This window comes from Panthera leo, chromosome C1, assembly GCF_018350215.1.
Source record: "Panthera leo isolate Ple1 chromosome C1, P.leo_Ple1_pat1.1, whole genome shotgun sequence".
In the NCBI taxonomy this organism is placed as follows: Eukaryota; Metazoa; Chordata; class Mammalia; order Carnivora; family Felidae; genus Panthera; species Panthera leo.
In genome coordinates, this window is record NC_056686.1 from 166,152,611 (window position 1) to 166,175,418 (window position 22,808).

General features: G+C 37.5%; 1 protein-coding gene across 7 annotated transcripts in view; it reads right to left on the bottom strand.

The window, feature by feature from the left end:
- Positions 1 to 22,808, bottom strand: part of SESTD1 (SEC14 and spectrin domain containing 1) — a 152,730-nt gene that overhangs the window by 27,354 nt on the left and 102,568 nt on the right. For all 7 annotated transcript variants that reach the window (XM_042949274.1, XM_042949273.1, XM_042949275.1 and 4 more), the window contains one exon: positions 9,339 to 9,461. In XM_042949274.1, the coding sequence (XP_042805208.1) occupies positions 9,339 to 9,461 (123 nt within the window). The remainder of the gene's footprint in view (positions 1 to 9,338; positions 9,462 to 22,808) is intronic.

The window sequence follows — 22,808 nt, forward strand, 5'->3', positions numbered from 1 at the left end:
CCCAGTGGACCCCACAGAGAAGCCACGTTTGCTGGTACTGGGACAAAGATGCCATAGTGCAGCGAAACCTGGGGCCAGCTATGTGTTGTAATTTGCCATAATCTCTGAACCTCTGTCACTGCACGATCGCATGAACTTTTTCTGGGGCAAGCCGGCACCTGGCCATTGCTCAGCAAGACCCTCCACCAGAGAGTCGGCAGGCGTCCAAGCCACAGAGGTCTCTGAAGTGTAAGGTTCTGAAACACAACCCCATCTGAGATAAAACACTGGAGGGAGGTGCTGCTTGGCAGGCAGACAGCTGGGACACGGATGGGGTGGAGGCAGGGAGTGGATGGAGGCCTGAGACAAAGGAGGGGTGCTTGATTGTGGGTTGGTGAGGGCACGAAGTTCCTATGCCAGAGACTAGGGAGCTGGGTGAAGCCATTTCCACCTCTCCTGCACACACACATGTGCACATGAGCATGCGCACATTGATCCACCCCAGTAGCCTAAGCAGTGCCAGCCACCCAGTGGAGAACAGAGCCATTACACCAAGCCCCACCCAACTGCACCCTGCCCTCCAAGCACATTTCCTAGAAGACCAGAACAAGTCACTCCACCTGCTCCATGTATGAACTATAGAGTGCTTCATAGTTACAGTTCTAGGGGAAACTGGATGTAACTTCATTTGGGTTTCATTCTGTTCACAGGTTCATTTATTTGCTCGTTTTCCTTGCTTCTGTTTTTGCTTAAATTGTTTTTTCTTTCTTTTCTTGCTCTTTCTTGGATAGAGAGAAAAAATGTTTTTACTTTATTTTTTATAACTAAAATTTTTTTGTTCTATTTCATCTTATTTTATTATATTTTTTAATTTTTACATTTTTTACTTTTTCTTTCTCTCCTTTCCCTTTTTTTCTCTATCAAGCTTCTTTCAACAAGCAGACTGAAAGACACCTAGGATCTAGCTTTGATTTTTTTTTTATTTCTAAATTTTTATTAATTTTCTTTCTCCCTCCCAAATGAAAAAATGAAGGGATTCACGCCAAAAGAAAGAAGAGGAAGAAATGACAACTGGGACTTAACACAGATGTAAGTAAAATGCCTGAACAAGAATTTAGAACCATGATAATAAGAATACAAGCTGGGGTTGAAAACAGCACAGAAGACACCACAGAATCCCCTTCTGTGGATATTAAAAAAAAAAAAAAATCTAGTCAGGCCAAAATTAAAAAATGCTATAACTGAGAGGCCATCTTGAACGGATGCCACGACAGCAAGGATGGATGAAGCAGAGCAGTATCAGCATTACAGAAGGTAAAGTTATGGAGAATAAGGAAACAGAAAAAAGGAGAGAAACAAAGGCAAAAGATTACAAGACACAGAGAACTCAGTGACTTATTAAAGAGGAATCTGAATCATAGGAGTCCCAGAAGATGACAAAGAGAGAAAAAGAGGCAGAAGGTTTATGTGACCAATTCATAGCAAAAACTTTCCTAATCTGGGGAAGGACACAGACATCAAAATCCAAGAAGCACAGAGAACTCTCATTAGATCCAACAAAAACCGACCATCACCAAGGCATATCATAGTCAAATCAAATTCACAAAATACAGACAGGAAAAGAATTATGAAAGCAGCAAGGGGAGAAAAGTCCTTAACTTATAAGGGAAGACAGATTAGGTTTGAAGCAGACCTATTCACAGAAACTTGGCAGGCTAGAAAGGAATGGCAGGATACATTCAATGTGCCAAACTGGAAAAATATGTAGCCAAGAATGCTTTATCCAGCAAGGCTGTCATTTGGAATAGAAGGAGAGACAGGGTTTCCAAGAGAAAAACTAAAGGAATTTGTGATCACTAAACCACTCCTGCAAGAATTAAAAAAAAAATTTTTTAATATTTGTTTTTGAGAGAGAAAGAGAGAGAAAGAGAAAGAGAGAACAAGAATGCGAGAGTGAGAGCGCGCATGGGAGGAACACAAAGAGAGGGAGGTACAGAATCTGAAGCAGGCTCCAGGCTCTGAGCTGTCAGCAAAGAGCCTGACGTGGGGCTCAAACCCATGAACTGAGCTGAAGTCAACATTCAACCGACTGAGCCACCCAGGAGCCCCCCTGCAAGAAATTTTAAGGGGGATTCTTTGAGTGGTGAAAATTCAAAACAAAAAAGACCAAAAGCAAGTAACACTAGAAAGGACTAGAGAACATCACCAGAAACACCAACTCTACAAGTAACACAATGACAATAAATTTGTATCTTTCAGTACTCACTCTAAATGTAAACGGACTAAATGCTCCAATCAAAAGACACAGGGTATCAGAATGTATAAGAAAACAAGACCCATCTATATGCTGCTTACAAGAGACTCATTTTAGACCGAAAGACATCTGCAGACAGAAAGTAAGGGGATAGAGAACTATTATACTAATGTTCATCAAAACAAAGCTGGAGTAGCCATACTTATAAAAGACAAACTAAATTTCAAAATAAAGACTGAAACAAGAGATGAAGATGGGCATAATTAAGGGGTCTATCCACCAAGAAGATCTAACAATTGTAAATATTATGCCATTGTGGGAACACCAGAATATATAAATCAATAAAATCAATAAAAAAACTCATTGATAATAATACCGTAATAGTAGGGGACTTCAACACCCCACTGATAACAATGGACAGATCATCTAAGCAGAAAATCAACAAGGAAACGATAGCTCTGACACACTGGACTGGATGGACTTAACAGATATATTCAGAATATTTCATCCTAAAGCAGCAGAATACACATTCTGCTCAAGTACACATGGAACATTCTCCAGAATAGGTCCCATACTGGGACACAAATCAGCCCTCAACAAGGGCAAAAATACTGAGATCATACCGTGCATATTTTTAGACCACAACACTATGAAACTCGAAATCAACCACGAGAAAAATTTGCGAAGACCATGAATACTCGAGGATTAAAGAACATCCTACTAAAGAATGAATGGGTTAACCAAGAAATTAAAGAGAAAATTAAAAAGGACACGGAAGCCAATGAAAATGATAACACAACAGTCCAAAACCTCTGGGACGCAGCAAAGGTGGTCTTAAGAGAGAGTATACAGCAATCAAGGCCTTCCCAAAGAAGGAAGAAAGGTCTCAAATATGCAATCTAACCTTACACCTAAAAGAGCTGGAAAAGAACAGCAAATAAAGCCCAAAACTAGCAGAAGAAGGAATAAGGAGCAGAAATCAATGAGATCAAAAAAAAAAAAAAAAAAAAAAAAAAAACAAAAAAAAAAACAGAACAGATCAATGAAACCAGGAGCTGGTTCTGTGAATGAATTAACAAAATTGATAAACCCCTAGCCAGACTGTGGTAAAACTCTACTCTCCACTCGTGAGAGTGCAAGTAAAAAACACAACACCTTAGTATTATGAATAGTTTTGACCCTGTGGACCCTATAATAGAATCTCAGGAATTTCTCTTCCCAGAGATCCTCTGGCCATATTTGAGAACTACTGGACAAGTTAGTTAACGATGCTAAGAAAATTGGTGATGTCCATGAGAGGGGGTGGGGGCGGACAGGAGCCTACCTCACACCATACAATATTAAATTTCAAATGAATTAAAAGGTGTAAGTGTGAATAATTTTTTTAAACAAGATTAAGAGAGATTGATTTAAAGCAGAAAATACTACTTGAGAAAAATATCACTACGTTTTCAAATAGAAAGGAATTTCACAATCTTCTCCACAGTACTTGCAAATTTAGTTTATGCTCTAAATAAATAGAACCAATTCTTTGAAAAAATGAGTAATGATACAGAGAAAAATAGTAAACTAAAAGATTAGCGTCCTGGATCAGTATTTCTTACAGTGAGATCTATCTACATCACAGTGGGGTGCCTGCGTGGCTCAAGAGGTTAAGTGGCCAAATTTGGCTCAGCTCATGATCTCGCGGTTCATGAGTTTGAGCCCCGCATTGGGCTCTGTGCTGACAGCTTGAAACCTGGAGCCTGCTTCGGATTCTATGTCTCCCTCTCGCTCTCTGCCCCTCCCCCACTCATGCTCTGTCTCTCTCTCTCTCTCCCAAAAATAAATATTAAAAAAATAAGTAAAATAAGAAATCTTAAGTTCCACCCTGACCTACTAAATCAGAGTCTGCTAGTATGTGGCTCTGCAACAGGAAGTTTAACAATTACTTCAGGTGACTCCTATGACCACTAGGGTTCACAGAACAACCATACTAAAGCTGATTTTTTTCCCTAGTTTGAACTTATAAGATAAAGGCCCTAGTAACCAGAACCAGGATGCAAACAAAACTAGTCTCGTTCATGAAATTAACACCTGAAATTAAAGAAACTCTTATCAGGAACTGCACCTGTCCTAAAAAAAAAAAATAATCAGTCTCCCGGGATGTAAGGGGAAAAAAAAAACTGTCATGCACGTGCACATGCGCACTCTTCAAATTAATCAAAATGTTTCTTTCTAAGAAATAGAATATAAAATTTATAGAACACTGAGTGAACAGGCTGCCTTCGGCTCAGTTTTGGCCATCCTCTGGTCTACCTCTTACAAACATTTAACTGCACAGAAAAGAATTACTTCATAGAAAAAAACACATCAATTCCAAGACATTGTAATTTGGATGCAGGCAGCAGATAAGGAATGAGCTTGAATGCTCACATACTAGGACAAAGGGAGTCATCGGGATTGACACTGGAATCATGTGGGAATTGGTGGTGATGCACAGCTGGTAAAATAATGGGTATTTATGCTTTTACCAAGAAATACAAATCCTAATTTAGGCGGAGAGAAACACTGCCAGCTCACTGAAGGCTAATATGTTCAGAAGTGGGTGTTCACTCTTCATGTACATCTGTTTTGCTGCTTACTAGAAGGCACAACACAACAGTCTTCTCTTTGGAAACCAGAAGTCAGCACTGTGAGATGGGGGATACAAACAGAATCCTAAAGCATCAGAGATTTATGTTTTTGCATATTCCTATGATGTGCTTTTACTTGCAAAGAGAAAAAGAAAACTTTTAATAAGATAGCAGATCATAAGCTAATATACTCATCCTGCATCAATCTATTCTCAAGGTGACAATGTAGTGCCACTTATTGGTTTAAAAAGTGCAATTCTCTTTTGTAAACATTTAGAATGAAAAATTTCAAATATATTAAAAACTGGAAAAAACAGTATAATGAACTCTCTGTGCCATCTATTTTCAGTAACTATCAACTCAACTCATGGTGAATCCTGTTTCTTCTATACGTCCATCCTATTTGTCCTCACTCCCCAATTTTGAAACTATCACACATCATTTAAAATGAGATCCAGGGGCGCCTGGGTGGCTCAGTCGGTTAAGCTTCCGACTTCAGCTCAGGTCACGATCTCGCGGTCCGCGAGTTCGAGCCCCGCGTCGGGCTCTGGGCTGACGGCTCAGAGCCTGGAGCCTGCTTCCGATTCTGTGTCTCCCTCTCTCTCTGCCCCTCCCCCGTTCATGCTCTGTCTCTCTCTGTCTCAAAAATAAATAAACGTTAAAAAAAAAAAATTTAAAAAAAATGAGATCCATAATTAAGTCATCAATGATTCTTTTCTTTGAGCACCATGTCTATAAACGCAAACATCAATATATATGCATATGTCCTCAAGTACTAAGAGGACAGAAATGGAAAAAAAATGTTATTATCTATTATCTTAAACATATCAAAGAAATTCAGCAGCTTTCTCTGAGAGTGAGCTAGTGAGCAAGACAGAGAGAAATATAGAAAGGGACAGAAAGAGAAGTACAGAGATGCAGACAGAGGAAAAAGGATTTTATGAGTATCAACCCAGCTACCCATTCATCAAAAAATGCTCTCTCCCAGTTTCTTCATGTATAAAAATAAGGTGATGGTATTATTAGAGTAGTCGAAAAGATCGGGGGGCCTGGGTGGCTCAGTCAGTTAAGTGTCCGACTTTGGCTCGGGTCATGATCTCACGGTTCGTGGGTTTGAGCCCTGCATTGGGTTCTGTGCTGACAGCTCAGCGTCTGGAGCCTGCTTCAAATTCTGTGTCTCCCTCTTTCTCTGCCTTTCCCCTGCTTGCATGCTGTCTCTCTCAATAATACATAAATATCAAAAAAAAAAAATTTTTAAGAATAATCTAGATCATTTACAATTCAAAAATTCTGGAATTTTGTATTGATTTCATATAAGTAAACAAGTGCACAAGTAAACGAGCCATTCATAAGCAATGCGTTTCTTTTTTTTTTTTTAGTTTATTTTTTGAGAGAGAGAGAGAGAGAGAGAGAGAGAGAGAGGGTGAAGCAGAGAGAGAAAGAGAGAGAGAGAGAGACAGGAGAGAGTGCAAGCAGGGAAGGGACAGAGAGAGAGGGAGAGAAAGAATCCCAAGCAGACTCTGCACTGTCAACAGAGAGCCTGAGGCTCTCTCCAACTCACAAACCGTGAAACCATGACCTGAGCCAAAATTAAGAGTTGGATTCTGGGGCACCTGGTTGGCGCTGTCGGTTAAGTGGCCACCTTCAGTTCAGGTCATGATCTCGTGGTTCATGAGTTCCGGCTCCATGTCAGACTGTGTTGACAGCCCAGAGCCTGGAGCCAGCTTCAGATTCTGTGTCTCCTCTCTTTGCCCCTCCACTGCTTGTGCTCTCTCTCAAAAAATAAACAAACATTAAAAGAAAAAAAAAAAAAAAAAAGAATTGGATGCTTAGCAACTGGGCCACCCAGGCACCCCAGCAATGTGTTTCTTTAAATGACTTTCAAACTTTATAAATAAAAATACAAAAATAAAAATCTAAACACGAGAATCTCTATGTATACCCTTTGTAATTTCATCCACACTATATGCAATATAAAATGTACTTTTCAATTCCTTTTGTGAAGTTCTTCATAATAGGTGTATAATCCAACTTCTAACTATAATTATTCCTCTTGACATCTTAAAAAAATAATAAAATATAGATAAATCCTGTCTTTAGGATCCTCATGTGTCACATATCTTTATTTAAAAGATTTTGCGGATACTCTTATAACTAAATCCTCTAGATGAAGTCTAGAATGTTCTATAGCAAATACTGTTTTCAAGAACTAAAAAAAAACCCTGTTTTCAAGGGGCTAAATTAAATTACAGGATAACTAAATTATAGGATAGAGTTATACTATAGTAACATGCTCTAGAACAATCCACAGGGTTCAAATGAGTCACAGTTTATGTCAAAAATATCAACAGCATTAAGTTATTTAAAAAGTACCAAGAACATCAAAGGTTATAAGGTAAATACAAATTATTCAATTTTTTTAGCATAAAAGGAAAACACATTATGTTGGAACCTGTGAAATGTATAAAATACACATATTTTTTTCAATTACAGGATTTCATTTTTAAATCTCTTACAAGTACTAATTAGGAAAATTGCTGACAATATATACACTACCTTTAGATAATTCCAAATCCAAATCTTGTGATACCTCTTGCTTATACGTTATTCAGTGAGTTTACAAATTCTATAGAGAACAGTGTGTATTTTATCTGCCAATACTGCAGATTAGTAAAGCTGATTTGGGGAATATTATAATGAAAAAAATATAAAAAACTAAACAGAATGGTATGTATTAAGAAGGAAAATAATTACGTCAGATATTGTTAAAATACACCTTTAGTAAAGAGACAATGATACTTGGTCAACAATTCAAATTTATTCCTGAGAAAAGCATATTCAACATTTATTCTTTAATCTCATTTAGTTAAAATATACATTTACTAATACAATTATTTTATTTATTTGAGAGAGAGAATGCCCAACAGGCTCTGCACTGTCAGCACAGAGCCCAATGTGGAGCATGAACTCACAAACTGCAAGATCATTACCTGAGTCGAAACTAAGAGTCAGGAGGTTAACCAAATGAGCCACCCAGATGCCCCAACTAAAACTATACAACTTTAAAAATTTTTTTTAATGTTTATTTATTTTTAAGAGAGAGAAACAGAGTATGAGCAGGTAAGGAGCAGAGAGAGGGGGAGACACAGAATGTGAAGCAGGCTCCAGGCTCCAAGGTGTCAGCACAGAGGCCAATGTAGGGCTTGAACTCACAAATGGTGAGATTATGACCTGAGCTGAAGTTGGATGCTTAACTAAATGAGCCACCCAGGTGCCCTTAAAACTATACAATTTTTATTTATCACTTCAACTGGGGAAGATGTAGGGGAAAGAAAAAAACTGGATGTTCAGATAACCTGTAAATCTCATCTGGGTCCAGAGTTTAAAAGTATTTTTGATCAATTTTTTTCAGTTCTCTATTATCTATAGATCCTAGTGATCAGGATGCACGCTATAGTCACCTCTGAACACATGACCTTTTTTCCAATTAACACATAAATCCAATCAGAGTGTATTCTGATCACTTGGATTTGTCTTTTTGGGGACGTTGGGGGGGGGTGGCTTCTTTTATTACCTATTTAACGGAAAGATGTTTTATTCTTCATATTATATGTAAGGTTGAATGCTGTGTGTGTGTATGTGTGTGCAAACTAATCAATTTAAGCTACATAACCTACAAAAGTAGAAATTAATGTATTTCAGTTTATTTTTCCAATTTTCTAGTCAATCTATCGAAAGTACCATAAGAAATATAATTTGAGGGAAAAAAGGGATGAGCTAATTGATCCACAACTGAATGATCACTTTCTCAGTAATAAAGAGCTAACTCTAACAAAGCAGGGGCTTAACATATATCAACTTCCTCCATACACAAGTTGTTCAATTTTAAACCCTTTTGAACAATTATTATCTATAATCTGCCTATAGATTATTTGCTAATTGTGTAACTGTGATTTGTTTGATCATCCCCTTCACAGATACAAACGAGAGCCTCTAAACGCACAAAGAATGGAAAGATATCCTGTACCCTCTGCAATCATTTTCCATCAGTTGTGACTAATGCAACAATTCTGGAATTACTCTCAGGCATTAATTGCACTGTATATACCCTAATAAGACAGGGACAGCCTCCCTGAGGATTTAAGGATCATAGTTTCTGTCGCAGGACTACAGATGAAGATTCTGTTTTTGTACTACCACTCTTTACTCTGTCACTGTAATTTTTTAAATTTCCCATGAATTAAAAAATTTTCACAAGAATTATGTTTCTATAAAAATATACAATTAAACTGGATTGGAGCCAAACGCAAAACCAAACTTCCAATGAATACATAGTAAGGAGTCAAAATGTACCTTATGGCCTCTGAATATTAAACATACTATACTTTATGTCCTGTGCTAAAGTTTACAGCAACTTATCTCTTAGTACCACATACGCTGATTATGCACAGTAATCACAGCACTGTAACTTGCAGAGGAAAAGCACTCACACTGTGCTGACTCTCGATCTCCTCGTGCTTTTGCTGCAGTGCCTGGGAGGCCCGGATGGAGTCTCCAATCCCCCACTGGGCTCGTAATTGTTCTGATCCAGGCCCTTCAAGCCAGTTCACAACCTATAAATGAAAGTTGAGATGAAACAATCAAAAGCTTCCCAAACATCCACTGTTTTCTCCTCCCAAAGTTCCTAAAGTATTTTTAATTTAAATTAAATTCTATTGTAAAGGCAATAAATATTTTTTTTTGAAACTATATGGCCATAATCTGACAACTTTTCCAAAATCAAAATTTGAAAGAATGTACACTACAGCACCTTAGGCTTTCAGCCATCTGATCATCTGCCAGGCTAAAAATGTGGAATGCCCCCATAAAAGAGGATTAAAAATTAACATACGATAAGAAATAAAAGAACTATAGGATTTAGAGTTGTAAAGGATATGAGAAATGACACTGGTCAAATTTCTTATCTACCACTTAAGAAAACTGAGTTTCAGAGATTAAGTGACTTCCCAAGGTAATCTAATCCATTATTAAAAACCTAGGACACAAAAAGCCATGTGTTCTGACTCATAGTCTTAACGTTCTCAAAATACTGCTAAAACTAAATGAATTAACTAATATGAAGCTAAAATACCATTTTTCTCTGTTCGAAAATTAAAAACTGTAGTTTTATACTACTAGAGTACACAAGAGGGGTCCTGGGATGAACTAAACATGCAGACCCACAGACCATCTGAGCTCCCACTTGTACCGCTCAGTAGGATGTAAGGTGATGAACTAAGTTTGCCAGAGCAGCATCAAATATTTTTCTTCTGCCAAGTCCCTGAAGCAGTCTAACAGTTCAGGCATAAGGAGATGAGATCCATATGGGACAGATTTGGGGGGCACTCTGGAATCAAAACTCCATAGTCCACAGTGGTCATGCATACTATAAAAGTCCTAAATTCGGAGCACCTAGGTGGCTCAGTCAGCTGAGCGTCCGACTCTGGATTTCAGCTCAGGTCGTGATCTTGCGGTTGTGAGACTGAGCCCTGCAATGGGCTCTATGCTGACAGCATGGAGCCTGCTTGGGATTCTCTCTCTCCCTCTTTCTCTGCCCCTTCCCTGCTTGCACACTCATGTACACTCACTCTCTCAAAAATGAAATAAAACTTTAAAAAAAAGTCTTGAATTCAAGGATGCCCAAAGTTATGCCTTCCATCAAGTATTAGTTCTCCCCGTCCAGACCCAGAATAATTTTTACTATAAAAGCAATGTTGCCCACTAAACACAGATGACATTCCAAATTTTACATGTTTTCAAGGAAAGAGAGCTAGAGAGTTAAGCAAAGATCAAAGTCTCATGCAGAAAGAGTAAAGAATTGTGTTAACTCTTCACCCAGAAACACACACACACTAAAACTACATGGACACAGTAAAATAATTTTAACAGAAAAAATAATAGTATTATCAAGTTTTACCTGTTACTAAATTAAGGAATTCAATAACAGATGTACGGTTATGCCCCAAATGTAAACTTAAGATAGCTCCTAAAAAGTGAATGACGGTATGTCTGTAGCATAATATTACAGACCCTGGATAGACAGGCTTACCTCAGAACTTTATAACAAAGTATTACAGACCCATACTGCATTTCGTTATTATCAGGTTAAAATTTATTCCTTCAAAAATCTAATAGTTTATGTAATTTTTAGTAGTTATATAAAAGTACCACATCATAGGGAAAAATCATATATATTTCTTTCAATTAAGTTTTCACATGCACTGCATTTTCATGTTACTCCAAATTTAAGTGCTACAAGCAAAGGAAACAACCAACAAAACTCAAAGGCAACCAACGGAATGGGAAAAGATATTTGCAAATGACACATCGGACAAAGGGCTAGTATCCAAAATCTATAAAGAGCTCATCAAACTCCACACCCGAAAAACAAATAACCCAGTGAAGAAATGGGGAGAAAACATGAATAGACACTTCTCTAAAGAAGACATCCGGATGGCCAACAGGCACATGAAAAGATGTTCAACGTCGCTCCTTATCAGGGAAATACAAATCAAAACCACACTCAGATACCACCTCACGCCAGTCAGAGTGGCCAAAATGAAGAAATCAGGAGACTATAGATGCTGGAGAGGATGTGGAGAAACAGGAACCCTCTTGCACTGTTGGTGGGAATGCAAATTGGTGCAGCCGCTCTGGAAAGCAGTGTGGAGGTTCCTCAGAAAATTAAAAATAGACCTACCCTATGACCCAGCAATAGCACTGCTAGGAATTTATCCAAGGGATACAGGAGTACTGATGCATAGGGGCACCTGTACCCCAATGTTTATAGCGGCACTCTCAACAATAGCCAAATTATGGAAAGAGCCTAAATGTCCATCAACTGATGAATGGATAAAGAAATTGTGGTTTATATACACAATGGAATACTACGTGGCAATGAGAAAAAATGAAATATGGCCTTTTGTAGCAACATGGATGGAACTGGAGAGTGTGATGCTAAGTGAAATAAGCCATACAGAGAAAGACAGATACCATATGGTTTCACTCTTATGTGGATCCTGAGAAACATAACAGAAACCCATGGGGGAGGGGAAGGAAAAAAAAAAAAAAAAAAAAGAGGTTAGAGTGGGAGAGAGCCAAAGCATAAGAGACTGTTAAAAACTGAGAACAAACTGAGGGTTGATGGGGGTGGGAGGGAGGGCAGGGTGGGTGATGGGTATTGAGGAGGGCACCTTTTGGGATGAGCACTGGGTGTTGTATGGAAACCAATTTGACAGTAAATTTCATATATTAAAAAATAAAAAATTAAAAAAAATAAAAAAATAAAAAAATAAAATAAAATAAAATAAAAAAAAAAAAAAAAAAAAAAAACAAATTTAAGTGCTACATTTAATTCTTACAGAGTACAAGGAATTTCTATCCTGTGTTGCTCACTTAATATTATACTATAAAACTATAATGATTTTCTATGTGGCTACAATTAAAATTTTCAGTAGCTGCAAACTTATAAAAATTTTTAATGTTTGTTCTTTTTTTTTTTTTTTTTTTTTTTTTTTTTTTTTTTTTGATAAAGAGAGACAAAGCACGGATGGGGAAGGGGCAGAGAGAAAGGGAGACAGAGAATCCAAAGCAGGCTCCAGACTCTGAACTGTCAGCACAGAGTCTGACGCAGCGCTCAAACTCATAGACCTCAAGATCATGACCTGAGCAAAGTTGGACACGAAACTGACTCACCCACCCATGCACCCCGCAAAACTCTGTTTTTAGGAAGACTGACCTCCTTGCCTGCCTTCCTCCCTCCCTCCTATCTGTCCAACCAACTGTCCAATCAACCCACCCCTTATTAAAAGCTGAGTAATGTATCACATGTATCACTTCAAATACCACTTTTAAGGCTCCAGGTATCTACCGTTGAGAAATCTTTTATATGCCCTAAATGTAAACTTAGGGAGTGGGTATATGTATATATATGTGTGTGTGTGTGTGTGTGTGTGTGTGTGTGTGTGTGTGTGTGTGTGTGTATGGAGAAGTTCATATGCAGCATTTTTTTCCCTAATTCTATGTTGTTTGCCTAGGAAACATTTTCAGTAGAGATCTTGAATTCAATGACAATGTCATGTTAGTATACATTATAAAATTGCTCTCTAAAACATGTTTCTATTGGAACATCCAAGTCATTAAAGTTCTAACTGAGCATAAGCTGTGCAAGTGTACAAACTATTGCTTTTAAAATGCTTCTGCCAAATTGAACAACAGAAATCTCTCCAGGTATATTTTTAAATATTATTAAGATTGAATAAAGTGCAAGTGTTTGTTTACTAAAAGTATATGATCTTTAGTGAATTCTATCCTCATGTTCTTTGCCCATTTATGTTCTACAAGGTTTTAATACTAGGGAGCAAAAATTTAAAAACAAAAAATGTCAGAATATTACTCTGTATTCATGGAATAGCCTTAAGTGCTTTAATTTTCTTGGCTAAACTGTTTTCAGAGTCCTAAGTTCATCTGCAAACCCTTGCTCTGAAGTTCCTTTTGGAATACAGTGCTTTGCTCCTCAATATCTCTACTTTTCTGCTTTAACCTTTTGTATGAGCAGTCCTACTAGTACCCTAGGATAGGGTACTAGGGTCCTGTTTTTCTCTGTTGGCCTATGGAAAGTATCACTCTTTCACCGAGTAAGAAAGCACAGGGCATGAAATTCAATTCTGAATTCTGGCTCTGCTCCTACTAGTAGAAACACTTTGGTCTGTCCATCTTTAAAATAGCATCTATGCTACATACCATACAAAGCTGCTGTCAGGATTATACCAGTCATTAAATGTAAGACACTTAGCACAGTAGATAAATACTAGTAATTGTTTCCTTCTTTGCCTTTCCCACTTTTCTGAAGAAAAAAGCCTAGCTCCTCTTTATTCAATCTTTTTATTAGGTTTTTAATTTTAATTCCAGTATAGTTAACAATAGAGTATAATATTAAGTTCAAGTGTACAACATGGTGTTTCAACAATTCTATACATTACTCAATGCTCATCATGGTAAGTGTACTCTGTAATCCCCATCCCGCCCATCTCCCCTTTGATCATTAATCAGTTTGTTCTCTACAGTCAAGAATCTGTTCCTTGGTCTTTTTTTTTTTGCCTTGGCTCATTTGTTTCTTAAATTCCACATGAGTGAAATCATATGGTATCTGTCTTTCTCTGAATGACTTATTTCACTTAACATTATACTCTCTAGCTCCAATCATGTCGCTGCAAGCAAATGGCAAGGTTTCATTTTTTATGGCTGAATAATATTCCATTGTATATATACACCACATATTCTTTATCCATTCATCTAAGGACAGACTAAGATCCATCCTTGGGCTACTTCTCCAATTTGGCTACTGTAAATAAAGATAAATTTATTGTATATGCAATAAATATGGGGGTGAATGTGTCCCTCTGAATTATTATTTTCACACTCTTTGGGTAAACAACCAGTAGTATGATTATTGGATCACAGGGTAGTTTTATTTTTAAATTTTTGAGGATCCTCCATACTGTCTTCCAGAGTGGCTATACCAGTACAAGAGGGCTCCCTTTTCTCCACATCCTCACCAACACTTGTGGTTTCTCGTGTTTTTGATTTTAGCCATTGTAACAGGTGTGAGGTGACATCTCATTACAGTTTTGATCTGCATTTCCCTGATGATCAGTGAGGTTGAGCATCTTTTCATATGTCTGTTGGCCATCTGTAGGTCTTCTTTGGAGAAATGTTTGTTCATGTCTATTTTTTAATTGGATTATTTGTTTTGGAGTGTTGAGATGTGTAAGTTCTTTATATATTTTGGAAACTAACCCTTCGTTGGATATGTCATTTGCAAATATCTTCTCCCATTCAGTAGGCTTTTAGTTTTCTTCATTGTGCAGAAGCTTTTTATTTTGATGTGGCCCTAATAGTTTATTTTTGCTTTTATTTCCCTTGCCTAGAAAAAAATGTTGCTATAGCTGATGTCAGAGAAACTATTGCCTGTGCTCTCTTCTCAAGTTTTTATGATGTCAGGTCTCACACTTCGATCTTTAATCCATTTTGAGTTTATTTTTGTGTATGGTAAAGAAAGTGGTCCAGTTTCATTCTTTTGCATGTTGCTGTCGTTTTCCCAACACTATTCGCTGAAGAGACTGCCTTTCTCCCATTGCATATTCTTTCCGCCTTAGTTGAAGATTAATTGACCATGTAACTGTGGGTTTATTTCTGGGCTCTCTATTCTGTTCCACTGACCTATGTGTCTATTTTTGTGCCAGTACCACACTGATTACTACAGCTTTGTAATATAACTTGGAAGACTAGAATTGTGATACCCCAATTTTGTTTTGAAATCTTGAAAAAGACTGCTTTAGCCGTCTTGGGGTCTTTTGAGGTTACATCCAAATTTTAGGATTGTTTGTTCCAGTTCTGCAAAAAATGCTGTTGGTATTTTTGATAATAGCTACATTAAATCTGCAGATTGCTTTGGGTAGTATAGACATTTGAACAATATTTGTTCTTCCAACCCATGAGCATGGAGTGTCTTTCTATTTCTTTGCACCATCTTCAATTTCATTCATCAGTTTTTCATAGTTTTCAGGGTACAGGTCTTTCACCTCTTTGGTTAAGTTTATTCCTAGATATTCTGTTTCTGGTGCAACTGTAAATGGGATTGTTTTCTTCATTCATTTCCCCTTTTTACTTTTTCATTATTAGTGTATAGGAATGCAACAGATTCTGTACACTGATACTGTATCCTGCAACTTTACTGAGTTCAGTTATCAGCTCTAGCAGTTTTTTGGTGGAGTCTTTAGGGTTTTCTATATAGAATGTCAGGTCATCTGCAAATAGTATTTTACTTATCAATTTTTTTTAGGTTGTCTAATTACTGTGGCTAGGACTTACAGTACTTTGTTGATAGAAGTGCTGAGAATGGACATCCTGGTCTTGTTCCTAACATTAAGGAAAAACTTTGTTTTATCACCATTAAGTATGATGTTGGTTGTGGGGTTTTGATATACTGCCTTTATTACACTGAGGTAGGTTCTCTTTAGGCCTGTTTTGTTGAGGGTTTTTAACATGAATGGATATTGTACCTGTCAAATGCTCTTCCTGCATTTATTGAAATGGTCATATAGACTTTATCCTTTTACTGATGTGTGGCCATTCACTCTTTACAAAGTTTCACATCTGTATTTTACAGGAAGATCCCTGAGGTTCTAACAAAGTCCCTGAATTGTTTCATTCAATATTTTAAAAAATGGAAATAAAAAGAAGAAAAAAAAGTCTTAAGGACATTTATGTAAACATTTTTAAACAATTTTCCATTTCCTTTTGGGAACTCAATTCTCATTGATTGCTATACATTACGAATACAGACATAAAGATAAATATAAAATGCTAAGGGTGGAATGAAAGCCTCCCAAAAGTTTTTAACTATTAATAATGCATTACATGTTATTTTTAAAAACCTAAAGTATTATTTAAACATTTAAACTATGATTTTAGAATATTCTACAAACAAAAAAAGCAGATTAATATAAATCATGATAACTGAGGAAAAACAATTCATTAGCATGAAACTTCCAAAGAGTCATAAATTTAAAAATAAATTTTAAATAAAGCATACATACACTTGGTGCAAAAAATGTTACATACTCAAGTGCACATATAGTTTTAATGTATGCTGAAAGTAATTTTCCTTAGTATGCAACACCAGTAATGTAGACACAGTAAATGTATGACTATTTCTAACAAAAACAATGCAAATGGAGGTTGACGCCCTAGTAAACAAGTCTATTTAAATGCATTAATGATGGTAGTTTGCCAAACTAGGCTATAAAACTTAATTTTAATCAGGATATCTTGCTCAATCTGAATATTAACTTACTGCAAAAACAGTTTCATGCCCAATCCATATCAATGTGACCCCTCAAGTGGTTACACTGATATGCAAAGTATAACCTTGGAGATGTGTTCTTTTAAAAAAATTTTTTATTTAATTTTTTAAATTTACATCCAAGTTAGTTAGTATATAGCGCAAAAATGATTTCAGGAGTAGATTCCTAAATGCCCCGTTTAGCCCATCCCCCCCCCCACAACCCCTCCAGTAACCCTCCGTTTGTTCTCCATATTTAAGAGTCTCTTCTGTTTTGTCCCCCCCGTTTATTAGTTTTTGTTTCCCTTCCCTTATGTTCATCTGTTTTGTATCTTAAAGTCCTCATGTGACTGAAGTCATACGATATGTCTTTCTCTGACGAATTTTCCTTAGCATAATACCCTCTAGTTCCATCCATGTAGTTGCGAATGGCAAGATTTCATTCTTTTTGATTGCTGAGTAATACTCCATCGTGTGTGTGTGTGTGTGTGTGTGTGTGTGTGTGTGTGTGTGTGTGTGTGTGTTTATCCATTCATCCATCGATGGACATTTGGGCTCTTTCCATACTTTGGCTATTGTTGATAGTGCTGCTATAAACATTGGGGTGCATGTGTCCCTTTGAAACAGCATACCTGTATCCCTTGGGTAAATACCTAGTAGTGCAATTGCTGGGTCATAGGGTAGTTCTATTTTTAATTTTTTGAGGAACCTCCATACTGTTTTCCAGAGTGGATGCACCAGTTTGCATAACCACCAGCAGTGCAAAAGAGATCCTCTTTCTCCACATCATTGCCAACATCTGTTGATACCTGAGTTGTTAATGTTAGCCGTTCTGACAGGTGTGAGGGGGTGTCTCATTGTGGTTTTGATTTGTATTTCCCTGATGATGAGAGATATTGAGCATTTATTCATGTGTCGGTTGACCATCTGGATGTCTTCTTTGGAGAAGTGTCTATTCATGTCTTTTGCCCATTTCTTCACTGGATGATTTGTTTTTTAGGTGTTGAGTTTGACCAGTTCTTTATAGATTTTGGATACTAACCCTTTATCTGATATGTCATTTGCAAATATCTTCTCCCATTCTGTTGGTTGCCTTTTAGTTTTGCTGATTGTTTCCTTCGCTGTGCAGAAGCTTTTTATTTTGATGAGGTCCCAGTAGTTCATTTTTGCTTTTGTTTCCCTTGCCTCTGGAGACGTGTTGAGTAAGAAGTTGCTGTGGCCAAGATCAAAGAGGTTTTTGCCTGCTTTCTCCTCAAGGATTTTGAAGGCTTCCTGTCTTACATTTAGGTCTTTTGTCCATTTGGAGTTTGTTTTTGTGTATGGTGTAAGAAAGTGGTCCAGGATCATTCTTCTGCATGTTGCTATCCAGTTTTCCCAGCACCACTTGCTGAAGAGATTGTCTTTATTCCATTGGATATTCTTTCCTGTTTTGTCAAAGAATAGTTGGCCATACGTTTGTGGGTCCATTTCTGGGTTGTCTATTCTGTTCCATTGATCTGAGTGTCTGTTCTTATGCCAATACCATACTGTCTTGATGATTATAGCTTTGTAATACAGCTTAAAGTCAGGGAGATGTGCTCTTAAAATCTACCATGACAAATATTTGCAGAGGCCAAAAATGCATGTGACTATATAACATTCTTTCCTAGCCAGGCTGTTTTCTAAAGGCTGCATGAGAGAATATGTGGAAGACTGTGGGGTCAAACCGGTCAGAAGGACATGTCAAGCAAATGTCAAGCATCTGACCTGAAGAACTGGGAGAACTGGAGCATAGCCTCCCACTGTACACTTATGCAACTAGGAGTGTATCCTATTTTCCATCCATGATTCCTTTTTCTACAAAGGAAGAAAAGCACATGGATGATCTTAGAAAGAACATTTGCAATGCTGGCAGTAATTACTACCAGAGTAAATAATGAGAATAACAACAGCATATTTCAGTGAAGTGGCATCAGCTCCTTCCCAGAGCACATGAAAATCTAATTTTTAAATGTAGTAGCAGCAGCAGCATGGAGAAGAACCTCTGCATACCACATGAACTCTTAATGCTACCAATTTAAACTGTGGGGAATAAATGATAATTACATTGGTTATTACCTGTCATAGAGTTTATCTATTAGAGCTATTGATTTCTCTTTCATAATGCTGTCAGTAATAAGACAGTAAAAAAGAAATTTGGAAAAATTCAATTTTCACTAATTTAACATAAACAGTGATACTCAACTTTATGATTATCTTTATACAAACAAAATTTTTTTTTTCATTTTCCCCAAATTTGCAAGACTATAGACAGTACAGTTTATGCTCTGTGTATGCTGACATGATCAATACACATGACTATATAGCTACATTTACGTAATCACTCTGGCTAAAGAAATAAATTTTTGCCTAAGATGTGACCTGTGAAAAATAGAGAGCAGAAACCATTACATGAAGATTAATGTTCTATCCAATTAATGTGTAACTCACATAAAGAAAATGAATTGTAATAAAGGTTATTTGTTTTTAACCATAATCTCATTACCATCATCACCATCATAAATATCATCACCTCCCTTCTCTAGTTTCTTATCCAATTGAGCTAGTCCATCATTTTAAAAATGCATGTGCCACTCTGTTTTTTTATCATACCCACTGATCCCATGTAGTAAAGTATAAATGCTGGATGATCCCATCACCTGTGTTCTCTGTGCCTGCACCTCAACATCTAGCTAAGAATTGATAAGGTCACACAATAAGCCAGAAAGTTTCTGCCATAAATCCAAGATTAACACCAACTAAAAATACAAGTACAGTTGTGTGGTAATTTTACTCTTCCAATTCTCACAAAGAAAATTTTGAATTCTCTCCACTTTTATTTTAACCTCATCCTCTTCAACCACCACTACCTACTCCACCTGCAAACCTGTACCTCTAAGCAAATTGCCTTTCTCTGTCTTACTTTACAGAAAAAAAGAACACATCACACAGGAACCCATTCATCTTCATGACGTCTGACTTGTAAGGAGGCACCTCTGGATCCATCCTACCCACCATTCCTCCTGTTACAATGGAGTTCTCCCTGTTCTATTCTAAAGCTAATCCTTTCAACTGTGCTTTGGAAGTCTATTCATTTCTACTTTGTCAGGAACTTGATAGTATTAATTATCCTTTCTTTCCTGTATATTCAACCCCTCCTTCCAAACAGATACTTCTTCCTGGTCTTTAAACCTCTTACAGCTTTCCACATTACTTTAAAAAGATAAACAAAATTATACCTGACCCCTGTTGTGAGCTGAGTTGTGTTCTTCATAAAGTTGAAATTCCTACCCTCAGTACTTCAGAATATAATGATACTTATCTGAAGACAGGGTCTTTAAAGAGGCAATTAAACTGAGATTGAAAATATATAAACAAAATGAAGTTGTTACGGCCCTAATCTGACTAGCATCCTTAAAAGGAGGAGAAATTTGGACACAGACAGGTACAGAGGGAAGGCAATGTAAAATACAGAAAGATTCTTGGCACTGACAAGCCAAGAATCTGGGACAGATTCTTCCCTCACTGCCTTCAGGAGGAATCAACTTTGCTAACACCTTCATCTTATTAAACTTTTAGCCTTTAGAACTGTGGAAAAATAAGTTTCTGTGGTTTAGGCCACCTGGGCTGTGGTACTTCATTACAGCAGCCTTTACCAAATTAATACCACCCTTTTTCTATCACTTCTAGGCATTGCTATTTCTCATCATTCCCTCAGAGACAAAATTCTCAGTGAGTTGTCTACACTCACTGCCTCCTTCACCACACTTCACTGTCATTCCAAATTCACTCCAGTGTGCTTCCAGCCCTCCATGCTTAGGGATCACCCGTGGCCTCAATCTTGTGCATTCTAATGGACATGTTAAGCTGTCCTTTTATTCCATCTTTTAGAGCATTCCACAGGGTTCCTGAGTCTATCCTGAAATGCTCTCTTCCCTTGGCTTCCATGACACAGAACTCTTACACACTTTTCTCCTCCATTTCTGGCCAATCCTTCACTGCCTTCTTTTCAGGAATATGCTCCTCTATCTTGTCATTAAATGCTGGAGTTTCTCAAAGCTCAATGAAAAAGACCTCTTCTCACCTAGTCTCAGCACTTTCCTCGGGCAATTCTCACCCACACTAATGCTTTTAACTGCCATTTATACATGATGACAAACAACTAAGTGATCAGCCCAGACCTCTCTGATTTCTGGACCTGTTTGGGACTACCCTTCTAATTTGTGGTGTCTCAAAGTCACCTCAAATTCAACGTGTCTAAAACCAAACCCATGTTTCTCACACCCTTTTCCACCCACACTTAAACCCAGCGTTCCCTAACTGGACAAGACTACCCATCAAGTCTTGCAAGCCAGAAAAATGATTCATCTCTGATTATCTTACTCTTACTCCCACCACTCTCCTTGGGGCTTGGTACAATTGCATTTTTACTCACCACTGTATTCTACCTAGCAAAAAGTCACACTACTGTAGACATTCATTTTTTAATAAGGGAACAATAGATACTATTAATAGAAAACTCATTATATGCTAGACACTAAACACTTTATAAACATTATTTTCTTTAATCTTTGTGGTTTTTTTTAATGTTTATTTATTTTTGAGAGAGAGAGAGAGCGCGAGCGAGAGCACAAGCAAGAGAAGGGCAGAGAGAGAGGGAGACGCAGAATCCGAAGCAGACTCCAGGCTCCGAGCTGTCAGCACAGAGCCCGATGCAGGACTTTAACTCATGAACCACGAGATCATGACCTGAACGGAAGTCGGCCCCTTAACCGACTGAGTCACCCAGGCGCCCCTATTAAGCAGGTATTATTATTGTTGTTGTTATCCTCAGTCTACTGAGTAGGAAGCTAGTGCACTGAGAAGTTACACTTCCTTCCCAAGAGTAAACAACTTGGAAGTAGTAGAAAAAGGTGGACCCAGATCACTTAGGTCAGTTATATACCACTATGCTATTCTATCTTTATGGTTTTCAAAGATACTCTCAGGCTACTTGGCTGAAGTGTACCTGGGTTTAACACTGTCTATAATTTACAAATATATTACATAGAAAAAGTTGTCCACAATTAATGTATGCTTGGAAATCTTCCCTTTATATGCGGCTATCATGAGAAAGACTAAATTCTTTTGCCTGAAATTCACCATCCTCCATGATCCAACTTCCCCTTCTTTTCAAGTCGTTTTCGCTCTAACACCCTGATGTTCCTAGTCAGGGGTCAACAAACTACTGCCTGCAGGCGAATTCTGACTACCCACTATTTTTGCAAACAAAGTTTTATTTTAGCATAGCCACACATTTGTTTACATTATGTCTACACATTACAATAGAGTTAAATAGCCACAGCAGCTCCAAGAACTGTACAGTCCACAAAGCCTAAACATTTACTATTTGGCCCTTTATAGGAAAAGTTTGCCAACAACTGAACCAGATATATAGACTGGACTCTAGTGCAATGGAGATAAATATAATGCTACCATTAATCAAGCGCTGGGTTCTTTCAACAAACCTTTATAAAGAGGTCTTGTTACCCCTGTTTTAGTTAATGAAGGGAAGAAAGGGAAAGAAAGGGAGGTTAAAAAAAGAAGGAAGTCAGGGGTGCTTGGGTGGCTCAGTCAGTTAAGTGTCCAACTTCAGCTCAGGTCATGATCTACCGGTTGGTGAGTTCAAGCCCCATGTCGGGCTCTCTGCTGTCAGGGAGGAGCTCACTTTGGATACTCTCAAAAATAATAAAACACATTAAAAAAAAAAAAGAAGGAAGTCAAACTGAGGCTCAGGTGCGTGAATAATGTGATCATGATCACACAGTAAATAAGTGGAGGAACTGAGATTTAGATCTTACTTGTTGACCATGCTTTATGATTCAAAGGCCAAAAACTTCCCATGGTGACTTACTGCTTCCTTTTTCCTCAACAGAGTTTGGGATTTCATACTGCTAGTGTTTATTCATGTTAGTCTTTCCGCTGCACAAGGTGCCAATTCTCCTTTAAAACCTAAAGGAGGTGCCTGGTGAAGTCTTTACATATTCTTGGAGAAAAAGCTCAAGTATGCTAAATCTTC